This window comes from Canis lupus, chromosome 24 (assembly GCF_003254725.2).
Source record: "Canis lupus dingo isolate Sandy chromosome 24, ASM325472v2, whole genome shotgun sequence".
Taxonomy (NCBI): domain Eukaryota; kingdom Metazoa; phylum Chordata; class Mammalia; order Carnivora; family Canidae; genus Canis; species Canis lupus.
In genome coordinates, this window is record NC_064266.1 from 23021098 (window position 1) to 23043737 (window position 22640).

Here is a 22640-nt window from a genome sequence, read left to right on the forward strand (position 1 = left end):
CAGTCTGTCTTTCTCTTTCTCTTTTTCTTTTCTTTCTTTCTTTCTTTCTTTCTTTCTTTCTTTCTTTCTTTCTTTCTTTCTTTCTCTTTTTTTCTTTTTCTTTCTTTCTTTCTTTCTTTCTTTCTTTTTCTTTCTTTCTTCTTTCTTTCTTTCTTTCTTTCTTTCTTTGAGAGAGAGAGAGAAAGAGAGAGAGCATAAGCTGGGGGAAGAGAAGGGGGAAAGAAGCAGACTCCTTGCTAAGCAGGAAGCCTAACGCAGGGCCTGATCCCAGGACCCCAGGACCATGACCCAAGGCAAGGGCAGCCACTTAGGCAACTGAGCCACCCAGGCACCCCAGTCTGAGTCTTTCTGGTTTAATTTTATATCTCTACAGCACACTTGCTTACTTTTACACAATTGAGCACATATGTTATTTGCTCTGTTATGTACCTTTTTCTTCACTCATCAATATACCTTAAAGATGCTCCTAGCAGTACCTTCTTTTTCTCAGCTGTGGAGAATTCCTCTGTATTTCCTAATTTTTACTTAACCAGTTCCTATGGATGGATACTTAGATTATTTTTCAGCTGATAGTTTGTACACAAAATGCTATATAGGTCCCCTTGGCATGCTTTTGGAGTATATCTGTAGTTGTATATTCCTAGCAGTGGAAATGTTAGGTTAAAATATATATGCAGTATAGTACTGAGTTTCTATTTGGGATGATGACATAGCTCTGAGATGGACAGTGGCAGTGATTGAACCACAGAGAAAATGTACCTAATACCACTGAAATGTACACTGAAATGGTAAATTTTATGTATATTTTATGTAAATTTTATGTATATTTTACCATAATAAGGGGGAAAAGTACATGCATTAGTAATATTGGTAGATACTACCAAATTACTCTATAGTTTTAAGAATTATTATTCAAAAGTAATACATGCTTATTTAAAAAACAGAAACAGCATAGAAGTACATAAGGTAAAGCTTTAAATTCCTCCTTCAAATCCTATTTACTACTGACAGTTTGGTATGTACCCTCCCTCAACTTTCTCCCCGCAAATTCCATGTATACACAAACACCTGTGGCTAGGGCTGTTTTGGAGTATGAGGATTGTACTTTTTTCTAACACAAAGGGGATTATCTTAAGCTGTTCTACAGTTTTCTTTCCCCCCTAGCAGTATGACCAGGAGCCTCATTCCAGATCAGGAAACACAGATGGACTCTAATCTTTTTAATGACTGCAGACCATTCCATTTTAAGGACCAGAATTTCCTTAATCACTGGGTTGGCATTTTTTCAAAAGTACTTTATTCATTCCAGAGGGAGAACAGGGAGGAAATAATGGCAGGAAATCAGAACAGCGCAATAGCACAGCAGCTCTTTATCCACAGGACAGGTTGTGACACCTGACCTTCTCCCTGCCCTGGTCCTCACCAGGCTCTGGAGCAGTCAACATGGGGCAACTCAGGTGAACTCTGCATCATACTGCTAGGCGGGCATCTTAGTTCCCCCAATCACTAGGTGCAGACCATATGACCTTCAGTTTTCTCATCTAGTTCTTAGTGCATAGTTTGTTGCAACGATTCCATTAATTAAGGTGTAATTCCCTGCTCCCCTATGGTGGACCCTATTTCAGTAAGTGCCACAACCATTCACCCGTCACTCAGCCCCACCTAAGATTCATCCTGGACTGCTTCTGCTCACACCCCACAGTCAATCCACTGGCAAAGGCTGCCGATTCTGCTTTCCTAACATGATCTGTACTTAGCTACTTCCCACTCTTCCACCCCCACCACCCCTAGTCTGTTCTCTGCATGCAGCTAGAGGGAGCCTGTGGCACTTTTTTTTTTTTTTAAAGATTATATTTATTTATTCATGAGAGACACACAGAGAGAGGCAGAGATATAGGCAGAGGGAGAAGCAGGCTCCCTATGGGGAGCCTGATGTGGGGCTTGATCTCAGGACCCCAGGATCACAACCTGAGCCAAAGGCAGACAGACACTGAGCTACCCAGGTGTCCCACCCATGGCACTCTTAAGTCAGATCTGTCAGTCCCTGCCCCACTGGGCCCATCTGTTGGCTTCTCATCTTGTTCATAAACCTAGGCCTTCCAGACCCTTCCTGTTGGGCCCAGCTGTGTCTTGCTGACCTCCCCTTCTGCCTCATTTTCCCTTCCCCATTGTGTTCCCACCACACTGGCCTCCCCACTGCTCTTCAGACATACCATACACTCCCATCCTTCCTTCTTCCTGGGACCCTGACTCTAATTTCCATTATGGCTCGCTCCCCTACCACCTCAGGTCTCCCCTCTTGCCTCATCAGAAAGGCCTTTCCTAACTGCCCTATCTGAAATAGTCGCCTCTCCTCTTTGGAAAAACAAAGTCATGAGGAATGGGGGAGGCTGTTTTTTTCCCAGGCCACTTCCCTAGAGGGGCTGTTATCCTCTAGTGTACCCCAGATTCAGACTCCATCTCATGGGACCCCCATCTATTTCTCCTCCTGCAGGTGAGAAGCCCTACAAATGCTCAGTGTGCGAATCCGCGTTCAACCGTAAGGACAAACTGAAGAGACACATGTTGATCCATGAGCCATTCAAGAAATACAAATGCCCCTTCTCGTGAGTAGAGATTGGTATGAGTGAGAGGGGAAGATTTACCCAGCAGTGGGATAGGAAATTGTCAGGGCTGAGGTTCTGAAGGCCCCCCTCTTCTTTCTTCCTATTGTGAGCCTTGCCTGCCTACCTCACTCCCCACCCTGCTTCCTTGCCTAGACTTTAGGGTACACAGGGAGTCCCTCATGCCCAGGGCTAGCACAGAGAGTCTGAATCTGGTGAGGTCCCCCTGACCAGTGGTTTTGGGTTCTAGGACACACACAGGCTGCAGTAAAGAGTTCAACCGGCCAGATAAGCTGAAGGCTCATATCCTCTCCCACTCTGGTAAGTGACTGCTGGACCTACCAGGAGAGTCTGAATCCCTGGGGCAGGCCCCCTATAAAGAGAAGACACATCTCATGAAGTTTATTATCACTGCCTGGTATATTCCAGCCAACAGACTTTTGCTTGTGTGAGCCATGAGCCAGGCCTGCGTTAGGGTCCTCAGGGTCCTACAGAGGGAAGTCAGATATAGTCCCCCAGGCTGCGCAGGGGGAAGCTGACCTGAGGGCAGATAGCTGTAAATCAGAGAGGTGCCCAGTGTGATAAAGATATGGATTGGGCATGGAAGGAAATCAGATTCTACCTGGGTCCAAAACATAGCCAGAAACATTCGTTGGTACCCTTAGCAGAGCAGGGCAGCTGGTGTGTGGATCAAGGGTCTCCACCCCACTCCTCAGTTCCCCAGGGGCTCTATGGCACTTCCTTGGGTGCTGTGGTATCCCCAGAGCAGCTTGGCTGGCTTTCTACATACCATTCAGTCTAGAACATGGTTTCTTGGCACTCCTGATATTTGGTAGTATCAGATGCTCTGTCATGGGGGCTGCCCTGTGCATTGTAGGATGTTTAGCAATATATCTGGCCTCTACCCTCTAGATGTCAGTGGTATCTTCCCCACAGTTAGGATAACCACAGATGTCTCCAGAAGACAAGCCAAACATCTCCTGGAGGGGAAAAATTGCCCCTGGTTAAGAACCATTGGTTTATAGAAAGGACTTAGTGGCTAAAGAAAGTTTCAAAACTGGGAGACTAGAGTTGAGAACTTGAAGATAGAGGGCCTGATTTTGATTCTTAGCACTACCACTGTCCTCCTATGTTGCTTCATGCAAGTTACTGCCCCTCTCTGAGCCTTCATTCCAGGGAGGGTGAGGGGAACATGGCTCAGGGTGAGTGTGGGCTGGAGTTGACTTCATGGTAAACGTAGAGGCACCAGTGATTCATTCAGTGAATGACTATTGAGAACCTATCACATGTCAGACTCTGGGGGTGATGTGGGGGAATCAGATGGGCAGAGCCCTACCCTGGCTCCCTGGAGAAGCTTAGCACTTAGTTGCAGAGATTGAAAATGAACAACAGACAAGTATGTTACAGTGAAATGTGCAGGGTACAAAGACAAGAATAAAGAGTGATGGGGCAGAGAAAGATATGAAGCGGGTATCAGGGAGGTCCTCCTGGAGGAGGTAACATGAGTGCAGTCCTGAGGGACGAGAAGAGCTGGGAAATAGCTTCCAGAAGGAGGGAGCAAGTGCAAAGCCTTGGGGCAGGAAAGAGACCGTGTGTATGTTTGTGTGTGTGTGTGTGTGTGTTTAAGACAAAGAAGGGTGAGTGGGAGGTGAAGAGCTCATAGAGCAAGTGAGGGGCAGCAGGGATTGGGGCTGAAAGGTGAAAGGGGTGGTCAGACTGCACAGGGCCTTGTGGGAAACTTGGAGAATCACTGGAGGGTTCAGAGCAAAGAATATCACTATCCTTTGTGTATTTAATGAAGCCATCTCTGGCTGCCCTGTGGGGATGGTCTGAGGGGCAAGGGTGAGGCAGACAGACCAGAGAGGAGAGAAAATGGTGACCTGGCAAGTTAGCCAAGGTTTTGGGGCTGAGCACGCTATTCTAGGCAGAGGGGAAACAGCAAGTACAAAGGCCCAGAGGCAGGAGCCAGCTTAGTGGCCTAAGGAGAGCATGTATGGCTGTCTGGGAGTGAATGGCCCGGGAGAAGGGGAAGATGAGACTGGCAGGAGCAGAGCCCAGATCACACACATGCTTACAGGACATGCTGAGAGACTGGGTTTTATTCCGAGTGCAGAGGCTTGGTGGTAGAGTACGGGGTCGGGGTGCCTCTCACTGACTTCCCCTCGCTCCAGGCATGAAGCTCCACAAGTGTGCCCTGTGCAGCAAGTCCTTCAGCCGCCGCGCCCACCTCGCGGAGCACCAGCGCGCTCACACGGGCAACTACAAGTTCCGCTGCGCCGGCTGTGCCAAGGGCTTTTCCCGACACAAATACCTCAAGGATCACCGCTGCCGCCTTGGCCCCCAAAAGGATAAGGACCTGCAAGCCCGGCGGCCCTCCCGGAGGAGGGCAGCACCCCGCAGCGGCAGCAGTGGTGGGCGCAAGGTGGTGACCCCCCTGCCTGACCCGCTGGGGCTGGAGGAGCTGAAGGACACGGGGGCTGGGCCAGTGCCCGAGGCTGCCCCAGGCAAGCCGCCCTTCTCAGAGCCAGATGCAGTGCTGTCCATCGTAGTGGGTGGCACAGTAGGTGGCGAGCCTGAGCTGGTAGTGCCCGGGCATGCTGAGAGCCTAGGCTCCAACCTGGCGCTAGCGGAGCTACAGGCAGGGGCTGAGGGCCCATGTGCCATGCTTGCTGTGCCTGTCTACATCCAGGCCTCAGAGTGATGGACTCTTGGTGTTTGCTCCCCGAGCCTGGCCTAACACTCACCTTTGGGTCCAGGCCTCAGGGACTGACTAGAGATCCTTCCCAGTGGAAGTGAGCCATTGGCCAAAATCCTTCTAGTCAGGGACTGACTAGAGATCCTTCCCAGTGGAAGTGAGCCATTGGCCAAAATTTGTGAACCCTGGCCTATGGCCAGCCTGCTGTAGCTCCTATTCTGATGGATAGCCCTGCAGCATTCTGGAATGTGAGGCAGGGCTGCCTATGGCTTCCAGGTAGGGACATTGGAGATAAGAGAGCTGGCCAAGCCAGCAGTCCCGGGTCTGGCTGGTCCAGGCTGGTGTCAGCCCACCTAAGAGAGAAGACAGGATGGTCTGACCTGCCCTTCGTCTGGGCTATCTTGGTGTGGCCTCTAGTCAAGATGCTCTTCTGGAGGCCTGAAATGGGTGGGGCCCTTATCTTCTGGATCTTTTCATACACGGTTCCACATGGTATCTACAGATGACTCTGTGATGTAGACATTTAGGTGGTACTCAAGTGTCATGGTTAGAGTGCAGCTATCAGCCAGATTTGGCTTCAAATCTGCTACTCACTTGCTGTGTGACCTTGGTTATGTCACTTTACCTCCCTGAACCCTGTGTTTCTCATCTGTACAATGGGGCTTATGAAATTTTGACCTCATAGGGCTGTCATAGGGATCCAGTATGATGAAATGTGCAAAGAACTTGGCATAGTGCTTGGCACTTGGAAAGTGCTCAATAAATGTTTGTATCAAAGTGTGTCCAATGGCTCAGGCTTGAGCCTTGGCAGTTTCTTTCTTTGCCCCTAGGTGGCAGCACCCCCTCCTCCAAAGTGTTGGGGGAGCTGAGAGGTCCTATGGCCCCTTGTGCACAGCTGTGCTGCCCCATTAGCCATGGAGAAGTTTGATGCTCCCAGAATGGTTATTTAAGAACATGGCTGTGGAAGGGGTTTATATTCACTTCTGAAAATACAAGATCCTGGGTCTTGCCCCAAACCGTTTGGCATCAGAAACTCTGATCAGAGCCAGAGGTCCATCTCAGGCAGGCCTCCAGAATCCATAGTTGCTCCCACCACCTGCGCTCTGTCCCCACTCCCCAGCTAGTCCAGAGAAGAAGCAAACCAGGCTTATTGGGAAACAAAGAAGAGAAAAGGGGCCTTGGCCAGTGTTTCTTCATTTCCATTCACAGCCACACTGCCTCAGTGATAAGAGAGGAAACAGGCTCCAGAAGGGTCAGGACGGGATGCAGCACAGCTCTTGCACTCAGTTTGATGAGTTTCCTTGAAGACTGGTACATCCCTCAGATATCTGTGTTGGGGCTCTGGGCTGGAGCTCAGAGCAAGTCCAACTTCCCCTCAGGAAAGGTACAATGCAGTAGGAAGGACCAATGAGGAAATGGCACACCACTGAGGGGGTGAGAGCTGTAAGTGCACCCAGCCTGCAAGGCCAGAGGAGGAACTGGTAAGGACAGAAAATCTCTTCAGGGGAGGTCACACTTGAGCCGGTCCTTAACACGGAATATTTTGATGGATGGATAAATAGGGGAAGGCATGCCAGGGAGAGCAAGCCATGAGACAAGCCTTCAAGGTATGACAGTTCTGGGGCTGGTGAAGGGACCAGGATGACAAGAGATTTGGGGATAGTGGTTAGATCATCATAATCATGAATATATTTCAAGCTTCCACACGAGGGACACTGCACATAGCACCTCAGCCCCACCAGGTGAGAATTGTTAATTTCCTTATTTTGCAGATGAGAACACAGAGGCGCAGAGAAACCAAGCTCCTTGCCCAAGCTCACACAGCTAGTAAGTCAGAGCTGGGATTCCAGCTGGGGTGGCCTGCCTCCGTGCACTGTTAGCCACTTTGCTGTATTGAAATAGAAGTTGATGTTGAATCAGAAGTATCCTTGGATGTTAGGTTAAGGAATTTGGACTTTATTCTCTTCAAAATGGAGGAGTCATGGGAGGCATGAAACATTTTTAAAAATTGTGACATTAAAGAAAATGTTAAAAACCGTATCTCCATCCTAATACAACTACTGAAGTTATATTTCAGTCTCTTCCTGTCAGTGTACACATGCATGTATATTTATCAATAATCATAAGGCTTGTGTTTACTAGCACTTATGCCATGCCTGGCATGTCCGAAGCACTTTTAATTCCATCTTATAGCTGAGATGAAGCCAAAGATACAGTGAGGTTAAATAGCCCCAAGTCACACAGCAGTAAGTGGCAGAGCTAGGCCACAGAACAAGGGGCATATCAGCGTCTAATATTTGATAGATGCATAGTTGGACTGCAGGGGAAGAAGCTGGGACCACACATTGGGTTCCCATAACTACATCCCTCCTAGATTGGCAGATGGGAAGACTGAGGTCCAGAAAGGGGAAGGCGGGGGTGCCTGGGTGGCTCAGTTGGTTGGGCATCTGCCTTCAGCTCAGGTTATGATCCTGGAGGCCTGAGATTGGGCTCTACTTCAGGCTTTCTGCTCAGTGAGGAGTCTGCTTCTCACTCTCATCCTTTGTGCTCTCCCTCCCCCCTGCCAAATAAATAAAATCTTTTTTTTTTTTTAAGGGGGAAGGCCCTTGGTCATGGGTTACTCAAAGTTGACACCAGAGCTGCTCCAGGACCCCAGAGCTCTCTATAGGACCCCCAAGGTGCTGGAGAGAATGAAATATAAAGAGGGTCCATCCTGAGCATCCAGGGTTCCACAGAGATGTTCAAATCAAGTAGAGCTAGGTTTGAATCTGGCTCTGTCCCTTCCTACGTATGTGGCTGTGGCAAGTCACATCACCTCTCTGAGCCTCAGTATCCTCATATGTCAGATGGGGGAGAATAATAGTACCTACCCAATAAAGTTAGCACAATTCAGAGAGAATTCAGGTAAAGCAGAGATAATGGATTGGGTTGAATGCAGCCTACAGATAGACTTTGTTTAGATTTCACAATGAAATCTAATTTCACAATGAAAAAAAAAAGCCAATATTTAAAAATAATGAAATTAAAAACCTGGTGAAAAGGGAGATGTATTCCCTCTGTGTCAAGAACAAGAAAAGGATGCCTGCTACTATGATTCCACATTGTGTTGGAGGCCTAGCCAAAGCAATAAGGCAAGAAAAAGAAACAGTATAAGGATCAGAAAGGGTGAAATAATGGCAAGAATGCTGAAATAATAGCAAAATCAATATATAAAAATTTACTACATTCTGGGATCCCTGGGTGGCGCAGCGGTTTGGCGCCTGCCTTTGGCCCAGGGCGTGATCCTGGAGACCCGGGATCAAATCCCACATCAGGCTCCCGGTGCATGGAGCCTGCTTCTCCCTCTGCCTGTGTCTCTGCCTCCCTCTCTCTCTCTCTGTGACTATCATAAATAAATAAAAATAAATAAAAATAAAAATTATAAAAATTTACTACATTCTATGAATAAAAAAATTGCTGGGTTCCTATACTCCAGAAGCAATGTAATTAAAAATGGGAAGATTGGGGGGGAACCTGGGTAGCTCAGTTGGTTAAGCTTCAGACTCTTATTTTCAGCTCAAGCCTTGATCTCAGGGCCATGAGTTCAAGCCCTGTGTTGCACTCCATGCTGGGCAGAGTCTACTTAAAAAAAAAAAAAATGTTTAAAAAAATTGGGGGGAGACTTGGAGTGTCTGGCTGACTCAGTGAAGCATATGACTCTTGATTTTGGGTTTCTAAGTTTGAGCCCAACATTGGGTGTAGAAATTGCTTAAAAATAAAGTTTTTTTTAAAAAATGGGAGATTTAGGGGCAGCCCCAGTGGCCCAGCAGTTTGGCGCCGCCTTCAGCCCTGGATGTGATCCTGGGGATCCAGGATCGAGTCCCACATCAGGCTCCCTGCATGGAGCCTGCTTCTCCCTCTGCCTGTGTCTCTGCTTCTCTGTGTGTGTCTTTCATGAATAAATAAATTAAAATCTTTTTTAAAAATGGGAGATTTCATATAAAAATCTGGATTCTGACTTGTGTTGAAAATAAGGATGTCTGGCATAGGGAAACAGCAGTCAGGTGGAGCTGAGCTAGCCAGCCCCTTTCACTGGGCGCATGCATTCCAGATGCCATGATTCCTGTTCTTCTCTCAGGTCTCCCTGACACTGCAGCTGAATATCAGTTGATACTTACTATACTTGTGTTGATTTATCTTCAAGTAGAGAAATATTTCTAATTTCCCATGTCTTTGGAGAGTAGGAAAACAAGATAGCCAGGGAGGATTACATGATTTTTTATGTTCCTTGCCTACTCAACCATCTTACTGTCTGGACCTAAGGTTCAACTTGAGGAACCCTGTAAATACTGCTTTCTTTTCACCCTCCCACTGTCATTTCTCTGCCTCTAAGCTAGCCGGCCTCAGTTTCTCTATCAATAAATGTGAGAAGTTGAGTCATAACTAACTTTACTGTCTATTAAGTGTCAAACCCTGTGCTCTGTGTCTTACTTACATGTCACTGAGTCCTCAAAACACCCTTGGAAGCAAGTTATCATGTCCAGTTTATAAATGGGGAAACCAAGGTTCAGAGAGGTGTAGCAACCTGCCCAAATTCTCTCAGCCAGAATGTGTCAAGCTGGGCTTCAGACCCAGGAATGACAACTCCAAAATTCCTGCCTTGTCTCAGGATCACTAAAGCTCTCGCCAGGTCTGATAAGCCAAGATTTGTTTGTTTTTTAAATCACTTCTCCAAGGCTCCAACCACTTTTCACCTCCCCAGCCATTGTTGCCCTGTCCAGGCTGCCAGCCTCTCTTGCATGGATGATTGCATCAGCCTTCTCTTTGTTTTCCCTGCTTTCTCTCTCCACCATGATCCATTCTCTTGACAGCATCCCAAGGGATCTTTCTAAAGCTTCAATCAGATTATGCCATGTTCTTTTTAAAACTCTCTAGTGGCTTCCAGTCTCTCCCAGAGTCAAATCTAAAGTTTATCTGATAGATTTCAAGGTTCTATATGATATGGCCCTCATCTTTTCTTCTCTCATTCTACTCCAGCCATACCTGCCCTCTTGCTGCTCCTCCATCATGTAGGCCACTTGCTGCCTCAGGGCCTGTGTACTTTCCATTCCCTCTGTCTAGAATGCTCTTCCCTCAGATTTTCATATGAGTGGCCCCCTCCCTCTATTTACCTTTGTCCGAAAGTTACCGCCTCAGGACTTCCATGGCCAATCTCTTTAAAATGGCCCCCCACCCCACCTTCATATCACTCTAATCCCTTTACCTTCATTTTTATTCATCATCCTTGACATTTTATTAGGCATTTCTTTATTGTCTGTTCCCCTCATTAAAAACAAAAGGTCCACAAGGACAAAGACCTTTCTCTGTTTTGTTCACTGATACATTTACAGTGCCTAGAACTGCTCAGGAATTGCCAGTCAATATTCGTTGAATGAACTGTAAACAGCAGTTTGAGAGAACAAGACCCACTTTACCCATCCCCTTTTCCCATTCCATGGAGGCCAAGGGTAAATTTCCTTCAGGAAGAATCTGTCATGGAGGCTGAGAAACGGCAAACCTAAAGCCCCATAAAGCCCCATTTTCCTTTGTTTTAAGAAGCTTAGAATATCTAGGACAAATGACAGAGGCAGTGGCTTGGAAATCTCAGTTGACACAGTAACGTATTGGTGCAGCCCAGGAGAACTGGTTGGACCAGTTTTGTCTCCCTTGGAGAGGCTGGAGTGGAGGTGGCAGCTGTAGGTGCTCCCAACCCCCAAGGCTGTCAGCAGAGGACTCCTATGGATTCTCAGGTCCTGTAGGTTCATAGAGCAGATTCCACCTCAGGGTTGAGGCTGAACCTCTCTGTGAGGTTGGGCAGAGAATCCTGAGGCGAGGGGCTGAGGCCCAATTTCAGGGCCTTGGGCCCTTTGTAGAATCACAGAGAATAAAATGAGGCCCAATAATGGACAAGTCTTGTCCAAGGTCTATTTTAAAAAGGCCAAATCCAAACTCAGTTCTCCTGCCCTTCAAGTCACTGCTATCTCAACCCATTCATTTACTATTTGACAAAATATTTATCAAGTGCCTACTATATGCTGGGCATAGTTCAGGGGATTGATGAGGCATTGTAAACCAAATAATGATCTGTGGAGATCCTCTGTGGAAGAAGCAGAAGATCAACAACAAATAAGCAAGTTATATTTTAGAAGGTAATGAGTACTGCAGAAAAAAAAAAAAAAAAGGACAGTAGTATGAAGGTTGGGTGGGGTGCAGGTTGCAGCATGATATGGGGTGACCTGAAAAGCCTTACTAAGAAAGAAACATTTGACCCTCTCAGGCACAGTTCCTGTTGCATAGCCTACACATGCTGAGGTGAATAGGTATGGAATAGGCAGGCCTTGTAAGCCACCATTAACTCAAGTGCAGGGGCCTCTCCAGTGCACAATCTCCTCCTACTCCCCACTTGGTCTCTCTCAGGTTCTGCTGGGTCTCTCCTACTCATACTGCTAACTTTGCCCTATTCCCCAGGGAGGTCATATCTTCTCCCAGACTCCTAACACTTCATTTATTTGTATTTAATTGTGCATATCTATCCATTCATTCATTTGGGTGAAGGCAGTGTAGCATAGAGATTATGCTACACTTAATTTTACATTAAGAATCTCAACTTTTTTTTTTTTTTTTTTAAGAATCTCAACTTTGAAGAAAAAAAAAAAAAAAAAGAATCTCAACTTTGCCTCTACAAGCCGTGTGGCCTTGGGCAAGCTGTTCAACTTCTCTGTTTCTCCAGTACCTGATATATAAAATGGGGCAATAATAATGCCTACCTCATGCAGTTGTGCTGGCTAAATGAGGTGATAGATTTTTTTTAAATTTTTATGATAGTCACAGAGAGAGAGAGAGGGGCGCAGAGACACAGGCAGAGGGAGAAGCAGGCTCCATGCACCGGGAGCCTGATGTGGGATTCGATCCCAGGTCTCCAGGATCACGCCCTGGGCCAAAGGCAGGCGCCAAACCGCTGCACCACCCAGGGATCCTGAGGTGATAGATCTTAAATGCTCAGCTCACTGTCTTGTGTAGCATGAAGTACTCAATAAAGATTTTCTAGGGGCACCTGGGTGGCTCAGTTGGTTGGGCTGATTCTCCCTCTCCCTGTGCTGCTCCCCTTGCTTGTGCTCTCTTGCTCTCTGTCAAATAATAAATAAAATTTAAAAATATATATTTTTCTATCATTTGCTGGGGGGGGTTCAAATACCAACCACATCATTTAATAATGGGGTGACTTTGAGCAAATTATTCAACCTCTCTAAACTTCTGTTTCCTCAGCTGTGATGTGTACCTACTTCATAGGGCTATCATCAGATAATTAATGAAATATTTGTAAGACATCTGACTTGGAGGGAGGGCCCATAGATGTCAGTAGTTATTATTCTTCTTGTTGTTACTATCATTGTTTATTTATTTTATACATATTTATTGGACGCAAATCCTGTGCCTGGCCCTTTACCTATGTTCTTATTGAATCCTCAGAACGGCCTGGTAAAGAGGATAGTGTCTCTCACAGTTGGGAAGACTGAGTCAGAAAGAACACCTTGCCACATGGTTGAATGGCAGAGACTCAATTCTAATCTAGGTTTGTGTGGTGGGCATCACAATGTGTTTTCTTCTCATTACTTCACACTTTTTAAAAATTTTTATTTATTTATGATAGTCACACAGGGAGAGAGAGAGAGAGAGAGGCAGAGACATAGGCAGAGGGAGAAGCAGGCTCCATGCACCGGGAACCTGACGAGGGATTGGATCTTGGGTCTCCAGGATCATGCCCTGGACCAAAGGCAGGCGCCAAACCGCTGCGCCACCCAGGGATCCCTGCACTTTTTTTTTAAAAGATTATTTATTTATTTATTCATGACAGACAGACAGACACACACACACACACACACACACACAGAGGCAGAGACACAGGCAGAGGGAGAAGCAGGCTCCATGCAGGGAGCCTGACATGGGACTCTACCCCCGGTCCCCAGGATCATACCCCGGGCTGAAGGTGGCACCAAACCGCTGGGCCATTGGGGCTGCCCTTCAACACACATTTTTTGGAAATAAAATTCACATAACAAAATTAACCATTTTAACTATTTTAAGATGTACAATTCAGTGCTCTTTAATTGGGTTGTTTGTCTTTGTTTTTTGAGTTGTAAGAAGGTTTTAAACATACACATATATATATGTATGTATTCTGGGTATTAACTGTCAGATATAGAATTTGTCAGTATTTTCACCTATTTCATGGGTTGTCTTTTTACTTTCTTGATGGTATACTTTGACGTACAGAGTTTTTAATTTTTTTTAAGATTTTTATTTATTTATTCATGAGAGACACAGAGAGAGAGAGAGAGGCAGAGACAGGCAGAGGGAGAAGCAGGCTCCCAGCAGCCAGGGAGCCTGATGCGGGACTCCATCCCAGGACTCCAGGATCACGCCCTGGGCTGAAGGCAGGCACTAAACTGCTGAGCCACCCAGGGATCCCGAGTTTTTAATTTTGATGAAGTTCAGTGTATCTATTTTTTTCTTTTGTTGCTTATACTTTTGGTGTCATACCTAAGAAACTGTCACTTATCAAAGGTCACAAAGATTTCCACCTACATTTCCTTCTAAGAGTTTTATAGTTTTAGCTCTTACATTTATTTTATTTATTTATTTTTTAATTTATTTATTTATTTATGATAGTCACACAGAGAGAGAGAGAGAGAGGCAGAGACATAGGCAGAGGGAGAAGCAGGCTCCATGCACCGGGAGACCGATGTGGGATTCGATCCCGGGTCTCCAGGATCGCGCCCTGGGCCAAAGGCAGGCGCCAAACCGCTGCGCCACCCAGGGATCCCCAGCTCTTACATTTAGATCTTTGATCCATTTTTAGTCAATTTTTGTACAAGACTTGCATTTCCTGAGACACCTGGGTGGCTCAGTCAGTTAAGCATCTGCCTTTGGCTCAGGTCATGATCCCAGGGCCTGGAATCTTGCCTGGGCAGGGTGTGTGTATGTGTGTGGGGGACTCCCTGCTCAGTGGGAAGTCTGGGTCTCCCTCTCCCTTTGCCCCTCCCCCTCTCTTGTGCACTCTCTCTCAAATAAATAGAATGTTTAAAAAAAAAAGACATGCATTTCCTTGATTAAATTTTTTCCTACGTTTATTCTTCTTGATGTTATTGTAAATGGAATTGTTTGTTTTTTTTTTTTAATTTTTTTTTTTATTTATTATTTATGATAGTCACAGAGAGAGAGAGGCAGAGACACAGGCAGAGGGAGAAGCAGGCTCCATGCACCGGGAGCCCGACGTGGGATTCGATCCTGGATCTCCAGGATCGTGCCCTGGGCCAAAGGCAGGCGCCAAACCACTGCGCCACCCAGGGATCCCCTGTTTTGTTTTTTTTTAAAGATTTTATTTATTTATTCATGAGAGACACACACACACACAGAGGCAGAGACACAGGCAGAGGGAGAAGCAGGCACCATGCAGGGAGCCTGACATGGGACTTGATCCCTGGTCTCCAGGATCAGGCCCTGGGCCGAAGGTAGGCGCCAAACCGCTGAGCCACCCAGGGATCCCTGGAATTGTTTTTTTTAATCTCATTTTCAGATTATTCTCTGCTAATGTATAGAAATACAACTGATTTTTTTCTGAAGATTTATATATTTTTTAGAGAGAGAGAAAGCATGGGAGGAGGCAGAGAGAAGGGGACAGAGAAACTTGAGTAGACTTCTGGAGCCCAATGCAGGGCTTTATCCCAGCACCCTGAGAGCAGGACCTAAGCCAAAACCAAGGGTCCTATGCTTAACCAATTGTGCCACCCAGGCGACCTCCTTTTTTTTTTTTTAAGATTTTTACTTATTTATTAGAGAGAGAGAGAACAAGCACAGGGGAGGGCCAGAGGAAGAGGGAAAAGCAGACTCCCCACTGAGCAGGGAGCCTGAAAAGGGACTCAATGCCAGGACCCTGGGATCATGACCCCAGCCAAAGGCAGACACTTAACCAACTGAGCCACCTTGGCACCCCGCCCCCCGCTTTTTTGGAGAGAGGGAGAGAGAGAGAGAGCATGAGTGGGGAGAGAGGGGAGGGGCAGAGGGAGAGAGAGAATCCTAAACCTATGTAATCCCCAACAAGCCCTGCATGGGCTAATCGTGAACTAAGCTGAAATCAAGAGTTGAATGCCTAATTGACTGAGCCACCCAGGCACCCCAAATATACAACTGATTTTTGTGTGTTGATCTTGTATCCTGCAACTTTGCCAAATTCGTTTTTAGTTCTAATAGTTTTGTTTAATTTTATTTATTTATTCATGAGAGAGAGGCAGAGACATAGGCATAGGGAGAAGCAGGCTCCATGCAGGAAGCCCCATGTGAGACTCAATCACAGAACTCCGGGATCAAGCCCCGAGCTGAAGGCAGACACTCAACCACTGAGCCACCCAGGCATCCCTCTTTTAGGTTTTTTTTTAATGTGGAACATCATGTCATCTGCAAATAGAAATAGTTTTACTTCTTTTTTGATCTGGATGCCTTTTATTTATTTTTCTCACTTAATTGCCCTGGCTAGAACCTCTGGCTCAATTTCAAATAGTGTGAGAGCAGCCTTCCTTGTTTTGTTCCTGATTCTAGAGGGAAAGCTCAGTCTTTCACCATTAAGTGTGATGTTAGCTGTGAGTTTTTTCATAGATGTTCTTTATCAGATTGAGCAGTTCTTTTCTATTCCTAATTTGCTAAGTGTTTTTATCAGGAAGGGGTGTTGGATGTACTTTACTTGTTTTTTACAGTTAAAAATCAGCAAATCCTCTATTGGATTTGGTATAATTATATAAGACCAAGTCTCAAAATAATTTCTATTATTCATAATTTAAAACCTATTCTAATAGGTTATATTGTAATAGGTTTTATTAACTCAGCTTTTCTTGACTTGATTTTTTTTTTAAGATATTATTTATTTGAGAGAGAGAGCACAAGCAGTGGGAGCAGCAGGTAGAGGGAGAGGGAGAAGCAGGCTCCCTGCTGAGCAGGGAGCCCAATGCCAGGTTCAATCTGAGGACCCCGGAATCATGACCTCAGCTGAAGGCAGACATCTAACTGACTGAGCCACCCAGGCACCCCTTGACGTGACATTTTTAAGGAAGGTTACAAATAAATATATGGTTGAGTGTCTTTAACCATGTGACCTTGGGCAACTTCTATTTTCTGGGCCTCTGTTTCTTCAACAGTAAGATGAAGATGGTATAGTAATGCTTATTTCTTAGGGCTTTGGTGGTTGGAGATAAGATGATATTTTATTTTATTTTTTAAAGATTTATTTATTTATTCATGAGACAAAGAGAGAGAGGGGCAGAGACACTCTGGAAGTTTTGTTCAGAGGGAGAAGCAGGCTCCCTGCAGGAGCCCAATGCAGGACCTGATCCTGGATCCTGAGATCACGACCTGAGCTGAAGGCAGCCACCCAACCGCTAAGCCACCAAGGCGTCCCAAGATGAGATTTTATATGCGAAATTACTTGGCAAGCAAAATAAAACTGTATGCTTCTGTTGCTGTTTTTACCAGAGAAATTTTTTAAATTGCAATATAACATATTTAGTAAAGTACATAAGGTATATAAAGGGCAGTGACCTCAATTATGAAGACAGGTAAATTTGTATACACCCACATGAATACCACTAGATCTTGGTATAGAACCTGTCCAGCACCCCATAAAGATCATTCTGCTTGCTCTATACCACCCCTGAAGATAACCACCATTCTTTTTTTTAATGTTTATTTATTTAAGTAATCTCTACACCCAACATGGGGCTCAAACTCACAACTCTGAGATCAAGAGTCACATGTTCTTCCAACTGAGCCAGTAAGGCACCCTGGTAACCACTATTCTAACACCTATCACCATAGATTAGTTTTGCCTGTTTTAGCCCAATTGCAAAGCCATTGCAATACCTCTGTGTAAATGGAATTATACAGGCTTGTTTTTTATTCTTTCACTCAGCATAGTATCTGCAAATCATCCAAGTTGTTGCATGTAATGATAGGTCATTATTTTCACATAATTTTTAATGCTACTCAGTCATGGCTTGAAAAGGCTGCACGTTTGCCCCAGAGAACAGAAAAATGAAGTCTAGGGAAACTCAAGTCTTTCCTGTGTTGAATCAGCCCACCATATAAATTTCTATCACAGCAATTCGGTTCTCAGCCAGGATGGCAGCTACTTTGCCCTTGTATCACTACTTCCTATCTCACACTCCAGACAGACATCATAAATAGATCTCAGCACATTTTTCAGGGAGTCCTGATGCAGCCTCAAAATTCTTCTCAGTCCAGCAGTCTGAATAGCCTACGCCAGTAAATTGGGGTTGGTACTCAAGATTAAATTTAAATGTTCTGTTATCATATCCTAAGATGTTTTTCTGAGCTCCCAACATTATGACATGAAGGATTCTGCTGTCATCCTCATTTTATCCCACAGCAGTATAAGACTGGTAGTGGTAAGGCCTATAGTGTCTCCTGTTCATATATTCTTTGAGTCATGGCTCAAACCCAGCAAATCCTTTGCTACTTGTATGTCTGATTACAGCATGACTTAAATAAGAGGGGAGGAGGTAGATTGCTTAGATGTGGAGGAGTTGCTATACCCATGAGGTGGCTTGATTGAAGCCTCCTTATTTATATTTTTCATTTTGGTAAAAACATTGCAATACCTCAGTTACAAAACAAGCACAAATGTGACTTATGTTGCACGTCTTGACAGTTCTGGCATGTCTGTCACATTTGAAAAAAATTTCTTCCAACCTGGAAAGTTGGGTGAAATAAACTCTCCCATCCTCTGGATATGGTTTCCTGTATATATAGACTGGGATTGTTGCTGATTACAATAAGAACAACATCTGTAGATAAAAAACATGCCTCTCATTTATTTGAAACTCTGTTCTCAAGCAACTTCACATATTTGGAAGGTCCAGGAGGGAATAAAAAAGGACTTTGAGAAACTTTATTTTTCATCATTGGAGAGTACTTCAGACCCTCACTCAGAAATGGTTTACTCTTTGCTTTCATACAAGGCTAAGTGACAAGTAACAAGGTTTCCAAATAAAAGATTGGAAGCAGGAAATTAGAATGGTGGCCTTGGGCCAAGTATTGGCTACTAGAGGCTGCCTCAGTGCTAATGGATGGAGAAGTGATTCCTGACACCAAAGGACAAGGGAAAACAATAAAATGTGGCCCCACAACTACAGGGGTCTGCAAAATGCAGGGGCAAAAGTTCTTCAATGCTTCTACTACTTTTGAAAGTTTCTGGGCCTCCTCCTGGTTTAATTATTATGGTGTATGATGATGACCAAGAATAAGGAATAAATTTTTGAGCACCTATAGTGCTAGGCCATGCTCAGTAAGCACTTTATCTGTCTCGGGTAAGCTTGGAGGTGGTCTTGTTATTATCATCTCCAGTTACAGTTTCCGACAGGGAGGCAGACAGAGTAGGGAAAGTAACTTGGCCAAGTAATTCATCAAGGTGCGTTTTGAACCCTCGCAATCTAACTCTAGTGCCAAGGCACTACTACTTCTACGTTTCGAAGAACCTGATAGGCGAATAAAGAGTAGAAAGGCATTCAAGGTAGAGGGAACAAAATATGCAAAGACTAGTCAATAAAACTAATCGGTCCTGAGTTTCTGAGTCTTGGTTACTCACCTACAAAATAGGAACAGTATTATAGGCTTATAGGTTCATAGGCTTGTGAGAATTAGATGGGATAATGCGTGTAAAGCACGTTGCACAGTGCGTGGATCACATAAAGTGCATAACGATAATTTATGTTTTTAAAAATACTGTTATTTCTCTGCCTCCGTTACCTCTACAGAACGGGTTCCACGGAGACTACATTTCCCAGAATGCCACCTCGCCCTTTGACTCTAGCTAGACCAAAAAGACGCGCCACTGAGCGCCTCAAGCCGGAAGACTATAGTCTCCCGGCGTGCAGTGCGGTTCCTTCCATTAGATTTGAGGCACGGTCGGCGCGTTGCCCTCCGGGAGTTGTAGTCAGCGGCGTGTTGCTCTGACGCCGGCCGGGCCGGGCGTGGGGGCCTGTGGGAGGCGGCGCGGCCGGGCCCAGCTGCGGGGCGGAGGCGGCGGAGAGGCCTGCGGCGGCAGGGAGCGGCGGGACCCGGAGCGGGCGCTGGAGCCAAGCCGAGCCGAGCCGGAGCGGGCGGCGCAGGCCGGCGCGGCGAGCAGCAACCATGTCGGTGTTCGGGAAACTGTTCGGGGCAGGAGGGGGTAAGGCCGGCAAGGGCGGTCCGACCCCTCAAGATGCCATCCAGCGGCTGCGGGACACGGAGGAGATGCTAAGTAAAAAACAGGAATTCCTGGAGACCAAGATCGAGCAGGAGCTGACCGCTGCCAAGAAGCACGGCACCAAAAACAAGCGCGGTGAGTCGGCCCAGTCCCCTCAGACTCTCCTCAGGCTCCCCTCGGGCTCCCCAGGGCCCGGACTCCACCTCCGTCAGACACACCCCAGGGTCTGCCCCGACCCTGGAACTCTCCCTGGTCAGACTCCCCTCGAGGCCTTTCTGGACTCCTCCCCGTCTAGCTTTCTTGAGTATCTTCCGGGGCCTCGGACTCCTCCACCATCAGACTCATTCCTGCCTTCTCCCCTGTGCCCTCCCCACTCTGCCAGGCCCCTTCCGACCCTGGTTTCACTGCTTCCCCCCGTCCTCCCCGTAGTCCGTTCCCTTCCGCCTTCCCCTCTCTCAGGCCTGCCCTCACCCACCTTCGGGAAACTGCCGTCCTTTTCTTATTGGCTCATTTCTGCCCCCCATCCTAACTCGTGTGTCCTTCCGTGTCCTACCCCTGCCTTCTCCTGACCCATCTGTGGAATCCAGGAGCTGCCCCAGCCCTGTCCCCGTCCTCCTGACTGAGAATTCTCCTTGAGAAGCCTTCTTGAGAGAAAAGGGGACTGGGGGAGAGGAGACCCCAGTTTACTGTCTCTGTTTACTTGCTGAGTGAACTTGAACAAGTTGCTTTCCCTCTGAGGCCTCCCCCCGCCCCCCCCCCACCATCAGCAAGTGCCTTCCAGATCTGTGATTCACTGCTTGTTGCCTCATGACTAGGTCTTATCAGAGTTTCTGGGAGCATAAGCCTTCACGGGTGACTCACTGCTTCCCCATCCCTCTGAACCAGAAATAGGGACTCCATCCCTCCATTGGCAGCGACTCCTTCCCAGTTCCCACTGCTGGGGGTCAGGGTAGGGAGAGTGAACCTTGAGGCATGCTTAATATACTTCCTGTTGCTGTATGGCTTTCTGGGCAAATGCTATGTATTTTACTTAGAGTGAATGTGACAATGCTTTAGTAACTGTAAGGCAGTTTGGAAATATTTGCTCTTTTTGTTGTTATGGCAATATAAGAGTGAACCATAGAGTGACAGCGCCTCCCCTCACAGAGGGAGGCAAAGGTGAGAGGGGTTGAGGAGCTGCACAAACAAGTATTTAAGTTCCTGCTAGTCATTAGCCACGTGACCTTGAGCTGGTTATTTTACCTCTCTAGAAGGAAGAAGATCTTGCATTTACAGTGCCCAGCACCTAGTAGAGGCTAAATAGATATTTTCTTCATTCTAACAGAAGAGCAAAGTAGCTCATCCTGAGGATGCTTCTTTAATAATAGTCAACAAATACTCTGGACATTTTTTTTTTTTTGAGTGCTTGCTGCATAGTGACAGGATGGGCAAAGCATAGCTTCCACCTTAATGAGAGAGAAGACAGAAACAGGAAAATAGATGAAGAAAATATTGTCTGGTGGTGGTGGGTGTTTAAAAAAAGATGATCTGGTAGGGAATGATAGAGTGGGCGAAGGGGTGCCACTTAGAGTGGTCAGGGAAGGCCTCTTTTAAAAAAAAGTCAAATTTGAACTGACCCTTGAGAAGGAATCAGCTCTGTAAAAATCTAGAGGAGGAGCCTTCCATGCAAGGGAAAACAGCATAGGAAAAGGCCCGGAGGTTGGCCTGTTTTAAGAAACAGAAGACCTCTGTGTCTGGAATGTAGCAATTGAAGGGGAGAGTGGTAGGAAATAGGAGGGTAGGGAGTAGACCTTGGACTTCTTGGTAGAGTTTGGATTTTATTTCAAGTGGGTAGAAAGATGTTGGAGGGTGTTATCCAGGAGTGTGTCCTTATCATTGATAGAGATTTATTTTTAATTTTTTTTTTATTTTTTGTTGTAATTTTTATTTTTTTTAAAGATCTTATTTATTTATTTATTTATTCATGAGAGACAGAGAGAGAGAGGCAGAGACATAGGTAGAGGGAGAAGCAGGCTCCCTGTGGGGAGCTCAATGCAAGACTCAACAGAGGGAGAAGAAGCAGGCTTCCTGTGAGGAGCCAACATGGGACTTGATCCCAGGACCCCAGGATCACGACCTGAGCCAAAGGCAGACACTCAACCACTGAGCCACCCAGGCACCCCATTGATAGAGATTTAAAAACACCATCTGGCTGCTCTTTGGGAAGTAGACAGGTGTGGGATGAGAGTGGGAGCAAGGAGACATGAGGTAGTTGCCGTCATCCGTTTGTGGCCTGGACTCCAGTTATAGATAGCCCTGGAAATAGAAAGTAGGGTTAGATTTTGCTGCCTCTGCTTTTTTTCTCTGATGACTCTCCCTCTGTCAGGGTCCTCTATTGTTCATTAGAGTCATTGTTTTTACCAGTCTGCATTTTGGAATGCTTTGCCCATTGCAATGTGGTGGAGGAGGAGGTTATCACTTAACCTCATCTCCCTTCTGAGAGGGCAATTCTTCTGAGGTCTGTTGGTCTGGAGCTTTTCGCAGTTTTAGAGGTGATTGGATTTGCTTTCAAGAGGCTTGGAGAGAGGGTACCAGCAGACTGTGGAGGACCAATCTCAGTTGTAATAATTTTGCTGAAAGCAGTCCATCTTCTTGAGTTTGCCTGGGAGGAGCTGCTATATATTTGCCCTCCCTTCTTTTTAGCATCTCCCGGGGGGATAGGTCTTACCTGCTTATTGGGATAGTGCTGTGAGGTATTAACACCACCACATACCATTCACTTAGTCACTTATTGACATGCTACTGTGGCAGGATCTGAACAATCAGATGAAAATACTATGTGCCTGCCTTCCAGGAACTCAGGATTGGTAGTGGGTGTGTTTTTGTTGTAGTTTTTGTGTTTATGTGTGTGTGTGAGAGAGAAAGAGGAAACGGAGGAGTAGGAGTGGGGGGAGGGGAACATACCAGTCAGTGCTGAAATGAGCATACTTTGGTCTGAGGCTGCAATAGGAGGAGGTTTCTGTCTGAGAGTGAAAGGGCAAGGGACGCTTCACAGAGGAGGGAGGTGTGAAATGGGTCAGCAAGGAGTTTG

The 22640-nt window shown here is 46.1% G+C and overlaps 2 protein-coding genes across 4 annotated transcripts in view; both read left to right on the forward strand.

Moving 5' to 3' along the window:
• The window catches only part of ZNF341 (zinc finger protein 341), a 45636-nt gene extending 38298 nt beyond the window's left edge, over positions 1–7338 (forward strand). For 2 of the 3 annotated variants that reach the window (XM_025469763.3, XM_025469764.3), the window contains 3 exons: positions 2495–2606; positions 2854–2924; positions 4775–7338. In XM_025469763.3, the coding sequence (XP_025325548.1) occupies positions 2495–2606; positions 2854–2924; positions 4775–5304 (713 nt within the window). In that variant the 3' untranslated portion in view covers positions 5305–7338. The remainder of the gene's footprint in view (positions 1–2494; positions 2607–2853; positions 2925–4774) is intronic. The other variant, XM_049100535.1, reaches the window with a different exon arrangement.
• Positions 7339–19388: 12050 nt separating this feature from the next.
• The window catches only part of CHMP4B (charged multivesicular body protein 4B), a 54039-nt gene continuing 50787 nt past the window's right edge, over positions 19389–22640 (forward strand). Inside the window, exon 1 of the mRNA XM_025469765.3 lies at positions 19389–19705. Within this exon, the coding sequence (XP_025325550.1) occupies positions 19516–19705 (190 nt within the window). The 5' untranslated portion in view covers positions 19389–19515. The remainder of the gene's footprint in view (positions 19706–22640) is intronic.